At 29.1% G+C, this 18621-nt stretch overlaps 1 protein-coding gene across 3 annotated transcripts in view; it reads right to left on the reverse strand.

Annotated features, from left to right (window-relative positions):
- Positions 1 to 18486, reverse strand: part of LOC107172171 (small G protein signaling modulator 2-like) — a 35255-nt gene extending 16769 nt beyond the window's left edge. Inside the window, exons 1-6 of one of the 3 annotated variants that reach the window (XM_015522456.2) lie at positions 18014 to 18486; positions 17615 to 17658; positions 9279 to 9354; positions 7918 to 8080; positions 422 to 523; positions 68 to 181 (exon numbers count right to left, since the gene is read on the reverse strand). In XM_015522456.2, coding sequence (XP_015377942.2) covers positions 68 to 181; positions 422 to 523; positions 7918 to 8080; positions 9279 to 9354; positions 17615 to 17658; positions 18014 to 18032 — 518 coding nt within the window. In that variant the 5' untranslated portion in view covers positions 18033 to 18486. The remainder of the gene's footprint in view (positions 1 to 67; positions 182 to 421; positions 524 to 7917; positions 8081 to 9278; positions 9355 to 17614; positions 17659 to 18013) is intronic. The other 2 variants (XM_089227947.1, XM_015522463.2) reach the window with 2 other exon arrangements.
- Between the last annotated feature and the right edge of the window lie 135 nt (positions 18487 to 18621).

Below are 18621 nucleotides of genomic sequence, written 5' to 3' on the forward strand. Positions count from 1 at the left end.
CAAATGTTGTTTATTTTTATGAAAATTAAAATATTTATTTTTTGTTATATAAAGTTTTCAAGCTTACTTATCATTGCCAAATAGTAACCAAGTCAACGAACTTCTTCGGTTTAACGAGCATGTACAAATTTGTGTTGGGGCTAAATTACTGCTTCTTCTAAAAGGAGAAACTACTACAGACCTGAAAAATATGGTCCGACTTTATAAATACTACGAAATACATAATAAAAGAGAACATTTTCAGAGGCTAGATATATTTTTGTAAAACCAAAGTATTTGTAAAAAGTTAAACAGATTAATAAACCTAATTCCTAAAACTATACATATATATGTTGGCAGTAAATTTAAATAGCGTATTTTATTATTTTTAAGGAAAATGTAAAATTTTAACTTGGTAGGTACATAATAGTTTGAGGCTTACTTTTCATTGTTAAATAATAACCAAGTTAATGAACCTCTTCTATTTAAAACGCATGGACAGATTCTTGGCGAGGCCATTGAATCACGTCTTAGAATTATTGGTCTGAAAAATAGGGTCTTTTTATGAAAATCAATACGAAGAATAGACTAAAAAATATAAAATAATTTTCAACAACAACTAAAAACGATCAATTATATTTATCGATTAAGTAAAATTTAAAATTGTATTTCAATAAAATTGTAACAATAATAAATCATAGATAATTATATATTTGTTTAAACTATCATTGTATTATAGCCAATATAGAATACCTAAGAATATTCTAAGTGCTGTTGTTTTAATACTATATACCTATAAGTAAAACGAGTGATATATTATACACACATACATTCACATATTACATACAGGTTGGTTTTTTTATCATGAATCACTCATTATTTCAAAAAGTATCAATGTTTTTGAAAATATTTTTTTACAAAGTTTCGTGTTGTTAAAAAAGCAACGTTTTTATTAAAAAATTATGTTTTTTAATATTTTTTATCCTTATATTTTTTTAAGTTTTTTACTTTTTTGAATGACAACCTAGAGTTTTAATTTCATATTCCAAAGCAGAATATTTTTCTAAGTATTTTGATATGTAAAAATCGAATTTTTGACGAGTAATTTATGTTATAAGTATTTTAAGTTTAGACAAGCGGAGTAGTGGAAAAACATTTTGCGGGGTAACCCCGTAACACTTCACTCCACCAATCTAAACTTTAAATACTTATAACTCATAAACTACTAGTCCAAAATTCGATTTTTACGTATCAAAATACTTAGAAAAATATTCTGCTTTGGAATATGAAATTAAAACTCTAGGTTGTCATTCAGAAAAGTAAAAAACTTAAAAAATTATAAGGATAAAAAATATTTAAAAACATAATTTTTTAATAAAAACGTTGTTTTTTTAACAACATGCAACTTTGTAAAAAAATATTTTCAAAAACATTGATTCTTTTTGAAATAATGAGTAATTCATGATAAAAAAATCACCCTGTATTATACAGTTTAATTCTTTTCGAGGTACACCTGCTGGTACATATTTTAGGAAAGATCTTTTTAATATTATTTGAAATCATTAAATAACCTTTTAAAATTTTTTAATTTTTATACTATATCTACAAAAATTAATGTTTTACTGTAGATAACTAATGTTTTGAGTTTACCTTAACAAAAAAATGGCTTATTCAATTTTAAAGTCAATATATTATATATATAATATAAATTATCTAATTTGTGATTTATAATTTATACGAAAAATCATTAGATAATTAGTGTAAGAACTTAAGAAGCCAAATAAATCTTAAATACAATATTCTGCAGAAAAAATTTTAATACGTTATTGATAGATAAATGTAAAAATCAGAAAATAAAAAGTTAAAAGACAGATAAAAGGTCTTCAAGTTTAAATATTTTTAAATCAAGTGAGTTCAATCAGTGCTTTAATGAATGCAAGTAAAAACGTACTTATACAAAAAATTTGATCACATGTATAGATGAGTTAAATGTTATCTGTTATCCACAACATGCCAAAAATATTATTGGTTAAAAATGTTGATACAATTAACAAACAAAGTTAGAGAATGTAGATGAAGTATTAAAATTATAGTACCTATAACAAAATTTGATTCAACAGAATAATATTTAATTTCATAAAATAATTAACATCATATTATTCTTATATAAAACTCTATTATAGTTTTATGAGTAGGTATTTAATGAGTAATACAATATTGAATTCGATAAATTAAATATTTATTAGTATACAAAAAAAAAACAATTTATCATATTTTTTTAGATTTTGAGCGGAGCTAAAATGTATTACACATACACTGTTACTACAGACCTACAATAATTAGTATTTTTTTTAGGATTGTGTCTGCAGTCTGCATCATCAGGGCTGTACTTTTATACATTGAAAATCCTTTAAAAAATGCATATGAAACTCAAATAATTCAATATAATATGCATTAAAAATTCTGAAATTGTATCAAACATTTAGAAAAATACATTAAAATATTAACGTATAAAATTATGAAACGTATATAAATCTATCAAGTTGTATTAAGAAGTAAAAAATATATTTAATAACTTTAATTTTTATATAAAAACACAACTTCAAAATAAAATTCAAAATAAGGTCTTATCTGCTGTACAGTAGTTTTAGAGCATGTGTCGTTTTTATAATAGATGTGTTATATTTGAATTCAATGATGAATTGATAAATCATTTGTTACGAAAAAGTGGAGACGATTATGTGTTATATACAATTGTAAAAATAATCAAATTTAATAATTAAAAAAAGTGGGTAAGTGGATGTCACGACTCTGCTGTACAATAGTTTACAAGTGGCCAGTGGGTTCCGATATAATGGATGGTATTAAATTTGAATTCAATGAAATAATATCATTGTATATACGAAAAGCGATTCTGAGCGGAGACAGTTTGTCAGTCTAGGATATCTTATAGTTTTATGCTATAATAATTACATTGCTATTATTTTAAGAAAAAAATGTAGGTATCTACTATCTACCAATAAAAAAAATTCCAAATTAATTAAATTAGATTCATAAGGTATTTACTCAACTCACTCAGTCATTCATAGTAATCCAATATATTATAAAGTATTAATATAAGTCACTGACTATAATGTAATAGACAACTAAAATATAAAGTGTACTCAAGAAATTTTAAGTACCCACGAGTTCCACGAATAATATTTTTAAATAACAACAATATAACTAAAATTGTTATTCTCGATTATTTATTATGTAATTTTTTCTAAATTTGAACTTAAAATAACTATAAAAAACTGTGTTCGTATAGTTTTTAGATTTTTTTTTGCGGCAAAATTAACTACTTACGTGGAACCTTGTTTTAAATTTTCAATCATTAGCTATAAAAGGTTAACGATTATACATTTTTAACAATTAAAGAATTTGTAAATTTTCAATCAAATCAATTTTGTCAAAAATTGAACTTTAAAAGTTTATAAAAAAAACCTGCATATGTATTTCTAATATTTTCCAACTATTATTATATCAACTTATGGGGAACCTTGTAAAAAAATTTCAAGATTTTTGACCAATTTGATAAAATTTTATTGACATTTATAGAATAAAAACTAAAAAATCAGAAAATTTCAAATTTTTATAAGTAACTTAAAAATTGATATAATATTTAGAAAATGTTATCAAGTATAGCAGAGGCGTATTTAGATATATTTTATATTTTTTTTTCTTGGGGGGGGGGCTGTGATATTTTCTCAAACTGAAATTCCCAATTCAGCCTATATGAGTTAGAAAATTTACATCTGATAGGACAATAATACGCAGACTTCATAAACAATTTCTGGATTTCGGGGGGGAGGCCTGAAGCCCCCTCAGCCACCCCCATAAATACGCCCCTGAAGTATAGACATTAATAAAATAAACATATGGTGTGAATTTCCTGTATCACTGCAACAGGAAATGACAAGGCGAAAATAGAAAGACTATTAGAAGAAGCAGCTGAGAAGGTCCTGCAATGGCTAGAAGAAACCGGAATCGAACTGGCGATCCAGAAGTCAGAAGTAATCCTATTCACAAAGAGATGGAAACACAACGAAATAACGATAATGATAAGGGGACACACAATCCAATTCAAAAAAATCGTCAAATACCTTGTCCTGCACTTGGACGGAAAATTGAATTTTATTGAACATGCACGTATGGTGTCCAGGAGAGCGGATGACGTGACCACAATGCTTACGCGAATCATACCGAACACAGGTGTAGCAAAATCACGCAGAAGAAGACTTCTAGCAAGCGTTACGCAGAGCATTATGCTTTATGGCGCACCAGTTTGGGCCAAGCACATGGGATGCAAAGGATGGACCGAAATGGGAAAAAGCAATAGGAAAATCGGCATCAGAGTCATAGCCGCATACAGAACCGTTTCAAAATCGGCTGTGGAAGTACCATCCGGAATGCCACGCCCAGATCTGGTAGCGGAATACAGGAGCAGCATGAAGACAACAGAAGGAAAAGTAGAAGCAGAAGACAAAATGATACATGGCAATCAAGATGGGAACAGGCTGACAACGGAAGGTGGGCTCATAGGCTGATACCAAACATTAAGCGATGGCACAAAAGAACGAGCGGTATGGTAGAGTACCACCTAACACAAGCCCTCACAGGGTATGGATGCTTTTCGGGATACCTACATCGATTCGGTAAGCTACCGTCACCTGAATGTATGTTCTGTGGCTACCGTACAGACGACGCCCACCATACACTTTTCGAATGCGACGCGTGGTACGGAAGAAGAAGAATTATGAACACACTGATTGGCGAGGACATCACGGCGGAAACGATGGTCGGGGTGATGATGGAATCCACCGAAAGGTGGAATGTCGTGGCGGACTTCATCCACCAAGTGATACAGAAAAAGGAGGAAGAGGAGAGGCAGAGGCAGCGAGCACACGTATAACACAAATATCAACGTTTAATTATTATTTATGTTGTACGCTGAAAGCGAAACCTAGGAGATCATAAGTATCGATCATGTATTACAAACGTGTAAGGTCGACAGGAAGGGGGACTGTCCCGGACTGAGGCAAAAATATGATGTGATTTAATTCAATAAACGACGGGGGCTGGGGGGTGAAGTGACCGACGTCAGTGCCACCCCCAGTCCTCGGTTAAAAAATGTAAAAAAAAAAGGTACGCTATATCGTAAAAATTTAAAATTCAAACGCATTTAAAATTTTTCCTATAATGATGCTTCGAGTTTTCTCAATAGCTACTTGAAGGAAAACTTGGTGTTGCATTTTTAATCCTTAGTTATAAACGCAAAAAATGTTATGATTTTTCAACTTCAAATTACTTGCAAATATTCGCGTTTTCGACAGATTTCGTAAAAATTTGAATTATAAACGCTTATAAAAAAAAATTGTGACTAACGATTTTAAATTTTTTTTAGCTACAATTAAAAAACTCATAAGGAACCTTGTATTAAATTTTCATGTTTTTTTGGTTGTTCAACATTTTTTTACCGACATTTCAAAAAAATCGAAAATTTCAGTGGTCTATAAATAACTCAAAAAAGTCGAAAATTTACTAAACTGTATATAGATATCACTAACATATAAACATTTGGTGAAAATGTCAAGTATTTACAGTGATTAGTTTTTGAATTACAACCATATAAAAAAATCGATTTGGTTGAAAACTGGTTTTGCGTAAAAATTCCCGTTTTTATGTCATTTTTTTTTTGATTTTCCCAATTTTTTTTAAAACTATTAGAAAATATTTACTTTTGACCTCTATAATGCACCAAGGATATTCATTTTTACATCGGAAACCACCCCCAAAGTTTGAAATTGAAGCATTATTTCGATTAGTTATGCTGTACACAGACACAAAAAAAAAAAGCACACATCATTGTAAAATCAATACATTCATCACTTCGTTCAGAATCTAAAATTGAATACTATGTACAATCATTTTATACGAAAAACGATTCTGAGCGAAGACGGCCACTATATAATAGAGTAGGTACTCCGAAAAATGATAAAAGTTTCATGTAGCCACCAATACATTTTTTTAAATACAATAAAATTGTAATAAAATCGTTGTAATTTTTTTAGAATTTTGGTTACGGTACTTTATAATTTACAAATTACAAAATAATCTAAACATTTTTTGGATTTTGATGGATTTTGTGAATATTTAAAATTAAAATACTTCGTTAATAAATAACTCAAAATTAATAAAAATATTTAGAAAATGTTAACAAATTTTAAATTGTATTTATGATAAAATAATTATTTGATGAAAATGTAGCTACAAATATAAATATACATAGTTTTTGCATTAAAACAAAATAAAAAAATCATTCCATAAGAATTTGTTAATCAACGGGTGATTATCTAATGTAGAACAATGTCAAATATTAAATGCTTATGAAAAATTTGTTTGATTTTCAGTACACTTTGTATTTTGTTGGATGTAGAAAAACTTTGTGAAAAATGTAGAAAAATTTTTTTGACGAAGCGAACATTTTTTTATCGACTATAATTAAAAAAGGGAGACAAATTAGTGCGGGCACGCTTTGCAGTACAATAGCTGTCGAGTATGTCATTACTCATAATTGTTATGGATGTGTATTAGATTAAGATTCATTGAGACATCATTTTGCATACGAAAATCAATTTTGAGCGGAGTTGGTGTGGTGTTAGGAAGGTTAGCTAGGAAGTTTTGGAATACTTGGATAAATAATTAAATTTAATAATTAAAAGGCACTGAATTTATAAACAACGTAAAATTTTTAAATTAATCTCTCATAACAAATTAACGTTACTTTTTAATTAACTTTATTTTTTGATTAAGGTAGAAAAACTTGTTAGTAATCTTCTATTAAAATGTCTTAATGTTGGCTATAAAAAGAAACTTTGTTACAGATGAAGTGATGACACATACACTCACACATGCATATAGCACATCATAATTATATTTAAATTTGGAAATTTCAGGTATTTACGGTTATTTATTTTGAATTGTCTTTCTTCCTAATTTTTAGATTCTGGGCGGATGAACGGTGAATGTATTGATTTTATAATGATAAGTGTTTTTTTTATTGTATTTGTGTCTTTCAGTGATAATCTAAATTATAATAAGTTTATGTACAAATATGCAACAAAAGAAGTACGGATGCCTGTGTGAAATAATTGTAGTACAAATATTAATGCTCCAAATTCCAATACTTAAATCTTAAGTCAACATCTTACAATGCATGCATCATGCATGTCCTTCATCTGACTTAATTTAAAAAAATTGTATTTTAATTACGACTATAAATGGTTTATAATCTATACACAATTCATGTTAAGAAAACGGAAGTAATTAATCATTATTTTATTGAATAATTTTACTGATTGGTGTATTTGTGACAATTGATAATATATGAAACGATAATAATATATTTAATTATTTATAATAAGTTTATAACACACAATACAAAAATGATGAAAAATATTAAGTTATGATTAATGGCTTGTGGTATAACACTTATGATAATATAGGTACTTTAATATACCTATATATTAATTTGAAATCATTCTTATCATAAAATAAAATGTTATAATTAAGTTATAACATTAATATAAGTAGGTACCTATAAAAAGTATTTTATACTACAATATACTCGTTCTAAAAAGGATTTTTTATAAGTTAAAAATAAAATATAACCTGTATAAGTGTATACCTATGTCCCAATAATTATCTATTTATGGAGAAATTCAAAAAAGTCACAAAAATATAATTTTTTGGCACCTATATATGTAATTATGTATAATTGATTTACTATAACGATGTTTCCCCTTAATTCTAAAGCTTCTAATATTTACCTATAAATTTCGATCTTAATAAATAAATAAAATCTAAATAAATTTAAATAGTTGTATAGATGTTTACTTATTTGGGTCAATATTTTCCATTTCTTGAACTTTCTGACTAATTATGGAGGCAGGTTCAAAATTTTTTGCCATTTTATGTAATAATGCTGTGGTTGAACTAGTTTTAAATAATCCCAATGCTCTTCGCCTCAATCCTTGAGATAGACATGCTTCAACAGCAGCTACAATCATATAATATGCATTGTTAATAAAAACGTATTTGTTATATATTTTTAATTATATAGCCCATAGATTCTGCAGCTAAATTACTGGAAATGCATAGCTTAACAATTACTTTCTTCCTATATAATAATATAGATAATCAATTGTAAGCTAATAACCACGATGTTGATGCTGGACCAATAACAAAAAATAATAATAATATATATATCAACAACATTTAACAAACCATAATATTTACGTTATCTAGACGCAGAATTGCTGAATCGCATAATATTATGTAAAATTACTAATTAGAAGTATTACGATATGAATAGAATATTATCTATAAGTTATTATGATTAATGATGACCTGGCAGACCTGCAGTATACTATAAATAACTATAGTTATATATATATATAACATTTTGCTTTATAATCGAAATGTGTATAATGTCATCCCTAAGACTTGATTACACAATACGAGTTACTCATCCGACAGTAAACAGCTACTGCACCTGTGTACTTGCATGGCAGTAATAGCTCAACTCGCCTCGCCCGGTCACACAAATGCGAGCTACTGTTTGTGGTGTATGTGGTGGAGCAGGGGGGGGGATAATCAATCAGATGAGTTTAAACAAAAAATGTTATAGTGTTGCACAGCTGCTATAACTGTCTAGGTTAACTCGGTTACTTAGCTCGCATTGTGTAACCAACGCTATACTGCTGAGAAAAAGAATTAAATGGAAATGGAGAACTATTTACTTTGTATTACTAAATCGTTGCACTAATGTAAAACTAGGTTTGAACTATAAACATTATTCTATTAATTCATCTCTACAAAGAATAGGTATATAGTTTTATATTATAGCTGTAATTTTGAGTATAGATAAAGTTAACTAATTAAAACTTTTTAAGCTGAATTACACTTATTTCATAAGTTTATATAATATAAACCGTAGATTGAAGATGTGTCATACGTGCATATTTCTTAATTATCTTAAAATCTATCGTATATGTATAATATTGTTTATCAATAATAATTAGTATTTTATAATCTAAATATAAATTCAAATTTATAGAAAAAATGTATCTAGAAAATATTAATCTAAAATATATAGTTACTAAAAATATAAATAACTTAATACACCAACCCGTCATATAATTCTTATTTAATTTTTTTATAATAAAAATAAGTAAAATTTATTATAAATACAATACCACAAAGAGATGTAATTGAGCCACTTTCTTCATGTACAAACTTCCTAGTTACAGCTTCTTCCATTATTTGTTTCACCTGTTGTATATTAAATAATAAAAATATACAGTAATTAAATATTACTAATTCATATTGTATTGTATCTTATAAAAAAAACACATCTTATATAACTACATATATATAAGAAATATATAACTGTTTTTGTTTATAATACATTTATTCAAATATTTTATGTTATGGCGGAAATAAAGCTTTATAGGTACATTAGTTTTTAGGCTTACATATATTACAAAATATTCTTGGCGTGAAAGGAATATTTTCAAAAACAATAATCAACAATTTCGCATTAAATCTGTTTCCAATTTTATTGATATTATAACTATATTAATTACGATCAAAATATAATGAATTATTGTTTTAATAGATAAGCATACAACGGTTTTAAGAAGTCAGGAGAACGATCGAATAGCATTTGTTAAAATAATAAAATGCCCAATAGGTATAAGGTACTCCGTGCCATTAAGGAAATATCATTTTAAACGGAGAAGTAACAGGAACAATATTTTAAGTCAGTTGATGAAAATAAACGGTATATAATACCTTTTGTAATCAATGAAAATGTTATTAAAATGTTTAATTGGTAAACGTTAATTTCAATTTATTCCTTAAAGTACAACATATAACTTATATGTAAATGTAAATAATAAATATTATATTAGAAGTTCTACCGTAGAACATTTTTAAACTATTGTTTAATAATAAAAAAACAAACTATTTGTCAAATTTATAGCACATGGACAAGGATTTGATACACTCGTATGATCTGAGCGGCTGCACCGATCAGATTTGTATCGTATAATTTTAAATTTATTTTTTGTCACTTCAATCCTGACTCCTAAGTATTCTTTCGACATTATCAAACATTATTTCCGGTTTAAACACATCATTACGATCAATATCCTATCACACCATGATAAAAAATATGATTTAAAAAAAATTGTCATTAAAGAGTGAATGAAATGATTCACAAGTATTAATCTGAGACTTGAAGAATTGCATGCCCAAAGTTTAAAAGAAAAAGTACTATAATATCTATACTTAAATATAATTTTCATTTAAATAATCACAGTATTTTGTTAGCCTACCATCAATTAAACAATCGTCCATTAAATTCTCGACAAAACAGTCAGAACCTTCTTCATCTTCCAAAAATATTAAATCAAATGTAGTTATAGCTATAGTATAATATAGTATTAGTATAGTACATATACATCTAACCACTAATGCACTAACCAATATAATATATATTACCAAGCAATATACATTTAGATTTTAAAATCAATAAATGTTGTCTTGCTCTCTTATATATATTTAAATTTGATTTTATATATTATCAAGTATGAATTGAAATTAATGCTTACCAACTAAAATCTTACCTAAACATTTTCCATTAAAAAAAAAAATACATTGGTAGATACATAACCAAATGTTTTTCTTGTTTACAACGAATAATATTACTTCTCGCGAACGTCAAAAAAGACGATATCCGTTTAGGTCCATTTAACCTTTTTTGTGACGCATTTGAGTACAAATTTACAACTCAATTGCGCACATGAATTTTTAATACCAGTGATAAATGACCCAAAACGTAGGACTCGTTTGTGTTCATAATTTCATATACTATAGCAAAAATATGCTAAAACCCATAAGTACTACAAAAATAATGTTTAAGAATGTATTTCTCACTTTTACAAGCTTAGAACTGGTCTGTATACAACAGACATGATTAAAAATATTTTAATTTTTTTGCTAACTTAATTTAAATTATATTTTTTATGTTTATATTTACTATTTTATTAATTTTAATGTAATGCTGTTTTTTGTCATTAATCAAATTAATTTATTGCTTTAATATTTTGTGCCGATTTGTTTCAAATATTCCAATCGATTTATAGATTTGTTATATTATTGTCTCAAACATTTGTGTCCAAAAACTTTGAGATTACGTGTATTTTATCGAAATTTGCATTACAACTTACAAGTTATAACATAATAAGTCTAATCTAATAGTATATAAATAGTTATAGTTGTACGCAAACGAGTTGTCTGTTTCCAGGTAAAAATAGTGCACCTACTGGCTACTGTGCTCAAACGAGTATCACCGCGTCAAAAGGTCGATTTTGGGCAAAAAAGAAGTCCACGGTGACAATCTTTCATGATACAGTTAAGAGGACACCACACCCGCATGTGTTGTCTCCGTCTTACAAACGTATTATAACATAGTAAAATCTGTTTAGCGCGGGACAACTTTTCTCCCTCAATATTTATAATAGAACTTTCAAAATTTCACAACGCATAGGTAAGAACTTTATCTGTGTCATAGCGTCGTTATTCTTTTGATAGCACAAACCAATAATTTTAAGTAATTTAATGAAAAAATAAATGTATTTTCTTAAGCTTATAACTTTAATTAAATTTATTTATTAAAATAACGACGCTACGACACAGATAAAGTTCTTACCTATGCGTTGTGGAATTTTGGTAATTCTATTATAAATACAAAGGGAGTAAAGTTGTCCCGCGCTAAACAGATTTTGCTATGTTATACGTTTGTAAGACTACGGAGACAACACATGCGGGTGTGGCGTCCTCTTAAGTAATTGTCAAGAAGAACACGTATCCATCAATACAACATAGGTTATTAGAATTAATATATTCGTCGTAAGTGGTATAAACTTTTTTGAAATATATCTTAAAATTAGTCTAAATACTATGAAAGAAAATATTCATAAACATACGTTAATACGCTAGGTTAAGGTAATTAATATTTTTGTACTCAACATACTATCGTTTAAATATCCATTTTAGAATTGAGTGGAGCAACTAATAATTAATAATATCTATATATGTAGGTTTAATCGCATATTAAAATATGTCATTATATATTTAGTGTATGAAATACAATGATACAATATATATAAATTCATATAATATACGTTAAAAGTTTTAAGTACCCACGAGTAATATTTTGAATTTCAATAAAAAAACTAAAATCATTATTCATTTTAAATTTATATAATTATATCCAGATTCCAGATACAGGTTTTTCGTTTTTTGGTAAAGTGTCTATAATTATAAAAGACAATACTACCTACCTACTTATATTGTGTGGCTTGTGCGTTGTGCTACACACGTCACGCGCGGCTGGAAGTGCCTAACCTCACGCACGAGCCACACACATACCTACTACTTTTTGTCATGTCTTTGAGTTCATCGATCACGGCAAAGGTAATGTAAGAATATATGCAATAACTTCCAAAAAAACAATATCATGAAAGAAAAATATTAATAATATAAGATGTAACCAAAAGCTTATTTTTTGTAAAAACCGTAGTGGAGATTTCAATGTCTGGTTGTGCAGGGAATACGCATGGCACTTATAAGGGTTTTCAGTTTACCATTACCGCCAAGCACTTTTGGGGATTTCAATTTTAGTATTTTACCCGGCACTATGGGGATTTCCATTTTATCATCAGCTAGATAAGGTCACTTTCCAACGCTTCAACCATCGTCGAAAACTAAACATTTGGTGCAAGCGTTATTAGAAATTCCATGTATCTAACTATCAGATTATCATTTTATATTGCAGTGTTATGCATTTTATCTTCATCAATTCATGATTAAACTCGTTTAGTTATCTTCGCAAAAAAGAGCTTATGCAATACACTGAAGGACTCTTTTAGTTTCAGATATTAATAGCATAGATTATCATTGGCGCAAATAGGAGGGGGCTTGGAGGGATCTAGTCCCCCCATATTTTTGCCAAGTCCCCCTCGTTTAAAAGTCAGTAATTAGTACTGAGAATATATCATTTTTAGAAAATATTATAGTAGGGGCTTTAGTCCCCCCAAAATAATTTGTCTATTTGCGCCTATGCAGATTATATTATATTATATATTCTGGAATAATATACACAAAAAAGTATTTAAAAAATTTAAAATACACTTTAAAAAAATATTTGAGAAGTATTTGTGTGCTAAACATGATTATCTGTTAAAAGTTTAAAAAAAATACGAGTAGGTTTAATAAACATAAGCCCGAAGATTACAACAGTGTAACCCATATATTGAATTAAAGCTACACAACATTTTTGGATTATATTAGCATTGACATTATATTGACATTAGCATTGACGTTCAAAATAAATATAAAATTATGGTAAAAGATGTACATTAATTTATTTATCTTATGTGGCCTTACTGATTTGAGGTATAGGTTCATGTTATCAGTAAATCCAAGAAGTTTACCATATTCTAGTTTTATATAATCTGTGTTAATAGTATGTCGTTCGCATATAGGTATGCAATCAGTTTGATTCATTGATGTCTTGGATTATTGAAGTTTAACTCCTACTCAATGTTTACTACCTTTTAAAAATTTTAATCACTTCCTCAGATGCAATTCCTATTTAAGAGTATTGGAGAGAGGACATTTCCCCGTTTCAATCCTGTATTAACCATACTTCGACATCTGGTCGTTGAATTTTTACCATACATTTGTGATTTTGAACACGTGTTTTAATCATTCTCATGAAATTTTTGGGTACCCCAAGATTTTCTGTAGCTTTCCTCCGCATAGACATTCTGGATTAATAGAATATTACACCTGTTTATAGCATACAAATATGAAATAACATGAATGATTTCTGATCGCAGTAATCGTAGCATTTCCCCATAATTTGTTTGACATTATGTATTTAATCCACCATAGATTTTCCCTTCCTAAAACCTCTCTCTCCAACTATTAATTCTCCATGTGGCTTGAGTTTATTAAAATTAACGTTTGTTAATACCTTAGAAAAATATAATTTTTTTATTATTTATGCTTCTAGTAGCAAGTTGTTTATATGATTGTTGCAGATTATGATATTTCCTTTTTGTAAATAGAGCACATAATTGACAGATTCGAAGCTTTAAGTATTTTTTTTCTCTTTATGTACTTTTAATAATTTGTTCTAACTGTTTAGTCTTTCTTTCCAACCACTTTCTCACCCTTTTTAAAAATCTCTAGTTATCTTGTGATATCTTTTCCGTGTGTTTCACCATTTCTTTTTAAACATTTTAATAGGTAAAATAATTTCTTCCGTAGTTGGTTTCTTTATTAGAAGTTCTACAGACTTTTCTTGTCCTATTTAAATAGAATAGTCTCTCTCAAACATGCATCTACACTTATCAGTTATTTTGCATTTGCTTGTATAATCAGTGTCGTCCGATTCTTTCAAGATAATCGTTTTTATTAACATCTGTTTTTCATATCAATCTGTTTCTGATTTGAAACCTATTGATGCTTTTTAAAATTAGATACAGATTATAGCGCCATATGATTGTGGGCAATAACTAGAATAGATAAGCAAGACCTAGTGAGATTTCAGGGAAAGGTGCTACGGAAAATTCTTGGCCTCAGTAGAAACCAAAATACAGAAGAGTGCGAGCGAAGAAAGAAGAATTATGTTAGAGGATTCGGACATAGTAGCTACAGTGAAAAGCAAAAGGATAAACTGGGAAGAACGCGTACCCATACGGCGGGACGGAGAACAGATAATCGGTCAAGTCACCAAATGGATACCGAAGAAAACAGTCAACTGGGTCGTCCAAGAAAACGATAGATGAACAGAGCATTGAGTTCATAAATACATTACAATGATGGGAGAATTTAATGTTGAAGAAATATCTACAGAAAGTTTCAGGTGGAGAAGTATGGTAGTTGCATCGAAGAATCTGAAATGTCTATTTTAAGCCAAATGAAAAAGAAATCCAATATCTACAAAATAAAATTCCAAAAATATCGAACACAGAAACTTAATAAATGCTTAAACTTACTTCTTTTACAATATAGATTCGGATTTCACGATAAATTCCGTCCATGAAGACACACACTTAATCCCTCCGTGTAAAAAATGTAGAACTCCATATGTTCCTGGTAATCTTACAAGACATATTAAACATAAATGGAGGCCTAAATTTCTAGATATATGACATTAAAATTAATAATCTCTCTCTCACAAAAAAAAAAAAAATCCAAATGTACTCATTTTATCAAAACAATAAGGTGTACCATAAATAGTCCATAGTCCATCTATTAACTACATCCGTCAGACGATAGATGTAAACATATACAAAAACGATTATTATAATCAAATTCATTTATTCTTCTCACGAATAGATTGCGAATAAAAATAATAAAAATTGATATACATTTAAATGTAAAATAATTACATCAATTTTTTAATTTTAATTATTAAAGATTTAATTTGTATCATCTATTAATCTATATTCAAGGTATTTACAGTAACTTGTTATTTTATAAAAAATATTTGATACCCTTTTATACAATTCAACTAATTTTTAACTGCAATTTTTGTTTATGTTGATAAAATAACGCCATTTCTATGCAGTTTTGCCTCCCCCAAAAAAATATCGATTGGTAGTTCTACGCCTCATGCACGAAAGAAAATAACAGTACAAGCTTCAGAAATAATAAAACAGAGCCTGTCAAACGTCAAGCCTGATTCCATTCATCTGAAACAACTGAGCAACGAGATGCAAGATTGAAAACCACGATATGAAATATATGAGTAATGAGTATACATCTACAAAATGATTTCGTTAAAAAATTGCTGGAAATGAGGAATGGTAAACTATAGCTATCAATGAATCAACACATACACAATGTATAACATTCCCAACTAATTTCTATAAAATAACAGCAATAACCAATGAGTTGATTGACAAAGTATTCCCAAATTTTCCACAAAATTACGGAAATCGTCAGTGGCTCATTGCACGAGCTATATTGGTGTAAATACTTACAATCAATAACACCATTCTAAACGAAATTCCAGGGAACGCGATAACGTATCAGTCCATCGCAATACCGTAATAAATCAAGATGAAGTTGTTAATTATTCAACTGAATTCTTAAATTCACTTGATTCGTAAGATGTGAACCACGTGCGGTGGCATACGTTCTAACATTGAAATTTGACGTGACCGTCATTCTTTTACGAAACATCAATCCTTCACGACTATGCAACGGTACCAGGCTTTCAGTGAAAAAGTTGATTAGCAACATTATCGAAGCTAAAATTTTAAAGACGAAGATAAACTGTTTCCACCATTCCAATGATTCAAACTGATATGCCTTTTGAATTCAAGCTTTGCAGTTTCCAGCGTGACTCACCTTTACAATGACCATTAACAAAGCACAAGGACAATATGGCTATAAGTGTATGGACTGAATTTGAAAAATCCATGCTTCTCATATGGACAGCTGTATTTGGTATACTCACGCGTCGGAAAAGAAGAACAAAAAATATTGTGTATCCAAATATCATTCGATTGAATACTTGTTTTGTCAGACTTTTCTTAACACGCAGTTTGAGCCATTTAATAGGTAGGCTTTTTAACGGGCTACGAAGTGCACGGGTTCAACTAGTATTATAATGTATATAATGTAATATGATACATGATACCATAAATGTAGTTATTTGTTTAAATAAAAACAAAAATTAATTCTATGTCAAATTTAATATTTTATTACGTATAAATATATATTTATATGACAGTTAAATTTTTAAACTGAGAGTCTACAAGTAGAATGTGAACTATAGTCTATAATATGGCATATTTTAAACTCTCATTTAAGCCTAAGTAAGAAGTCAAATGATTTTTAGTTTTCACTATTATGTAAGTATACTAACCAGTATAATGCATACATATTTATTGTAAAACAACTTTATTTTCCAGTAACTTTATCTTCATAAAAAGTGTCCAAAATAAAAATGTTTAAAAGTTGACATGTTTTTCTTATTTTTAAACTGGCAACTATCGTATCTCAGAGAAACTTTGCTCATTACATGCTAATATTGTTAGGTATACGATATCGCAACTGCGCAAGAACTGATAAAGTGACAAGCAAATTATAATAATTGTGATTATATTATTTGGGACATTATAACTTATAATATATACGGGCGCCCGGGCGGGCGGCGGTATCGGCATACTGTTGCGCACAAAAAACCGAAGTAAACACAAATAACCTGCACTCATTAATACTTTTAACCATTACAGGAATTGTTAACAATATTAATTTTGCGAGAATAAAAAGTTGAACTTTAGGACGCTATTACGTGAATTCACTAGGTAGGAGCTTTAAAACCAAAATATCTATACACAAATACAACTATATATACATACATTTTATGTGACTTGAATTTATAATTATATATATTATGTAACTTCAATAAAATAACGAGAATTTCATATATATCTATACGTACCTCTTTCTTCACATTTTTGATGAGTTGCTCCTTGAACTTTTTACCTAAAAAAAAAATAACAGAAAAAAAGCTATACTCCCATATGTTGGTAAACGCACAAAATATACTTGGTTCAAGGTGTTTAAAAAATATGAATTCGTGCGTCCGTAAATCGGTTTAGTATATTAAATAATGTTTTATACACTCGTACTGAGTATAAGTATCATTATCCATTTCGGATTTCCACACTTTTCAAACCCCTTGTAAAGTACTTAATAGTTAATATTATAGTAGTTTAATAATTAATAATTATTATGATGGGCATATTTTGTTCGACACCACTCGGTCCCAACGTTGCCGCAATTGAACACGAGCGGTAGTCGAAAAAGATTTTCCCATATGTCACGGTGTAAGACGTACTAGTGTTGTTCGATTCCATCGTCGTGACCGCGGATCGATGAACAAAAAGGGATGAGTTTATGGCATTCAACAAGTGACGGTGGTGAAGATTTTGGACACGTACCAATAAATTAGGCTTCAATAATTAATACCTCGGCGGCCGTGCAATACTTATTTAATATTTGTTAACTATAACAATATCGACGCGACGACCGTTCGAAAAACGTTGGCGTCAATAGAGGGTGGAACTGTGGTAAAAAGTCGTAAAGGGTGTACTACAAGAACAAACACTCCCGCAACCTACCGCCGCGCGCAAGACGTGTCGAACAACCGCGGCAGCAACGACGGGCGGACTGACTGATTGACCGATGGACAGGCAGAAAGATTGGTCGTAAGAATAGTCGACACTACAGAATATGGAAACACCGCGATCGACGAGGGCGGACTGGCGGACGGCCGATGGAGGACCGCCCACCGACCGGAGTCGAAGTAGAAGTGGACTACGAAGTACGAATTACGATATTGGGCGAGTGTGAGCGATGTCATTGCGACAGCAACGCTACCGGCGGAATAACTCTCATCACTGTGGCAGTGTGCCGTAAAACCGTTCTTAACATCATCCTCCAGTT

The sequence above is a fragment of the Diuraphis noxia genome, unplaced genomic scaffold (genome assembly GCF_037042655.1).
Source record: "Diuraphis noxia isolate RWA-SAM2 unplaced genomic scaffold, SU_Dnox_SAM2 contig0004, whole genome shotgun sequence".
NCBI classification, from domain to species: Eukaryota; Metazoa; Arthropoda; class Insecta; order Hemiptera; family Aphididae; genus Diuraphis; species Diuraphis noxia.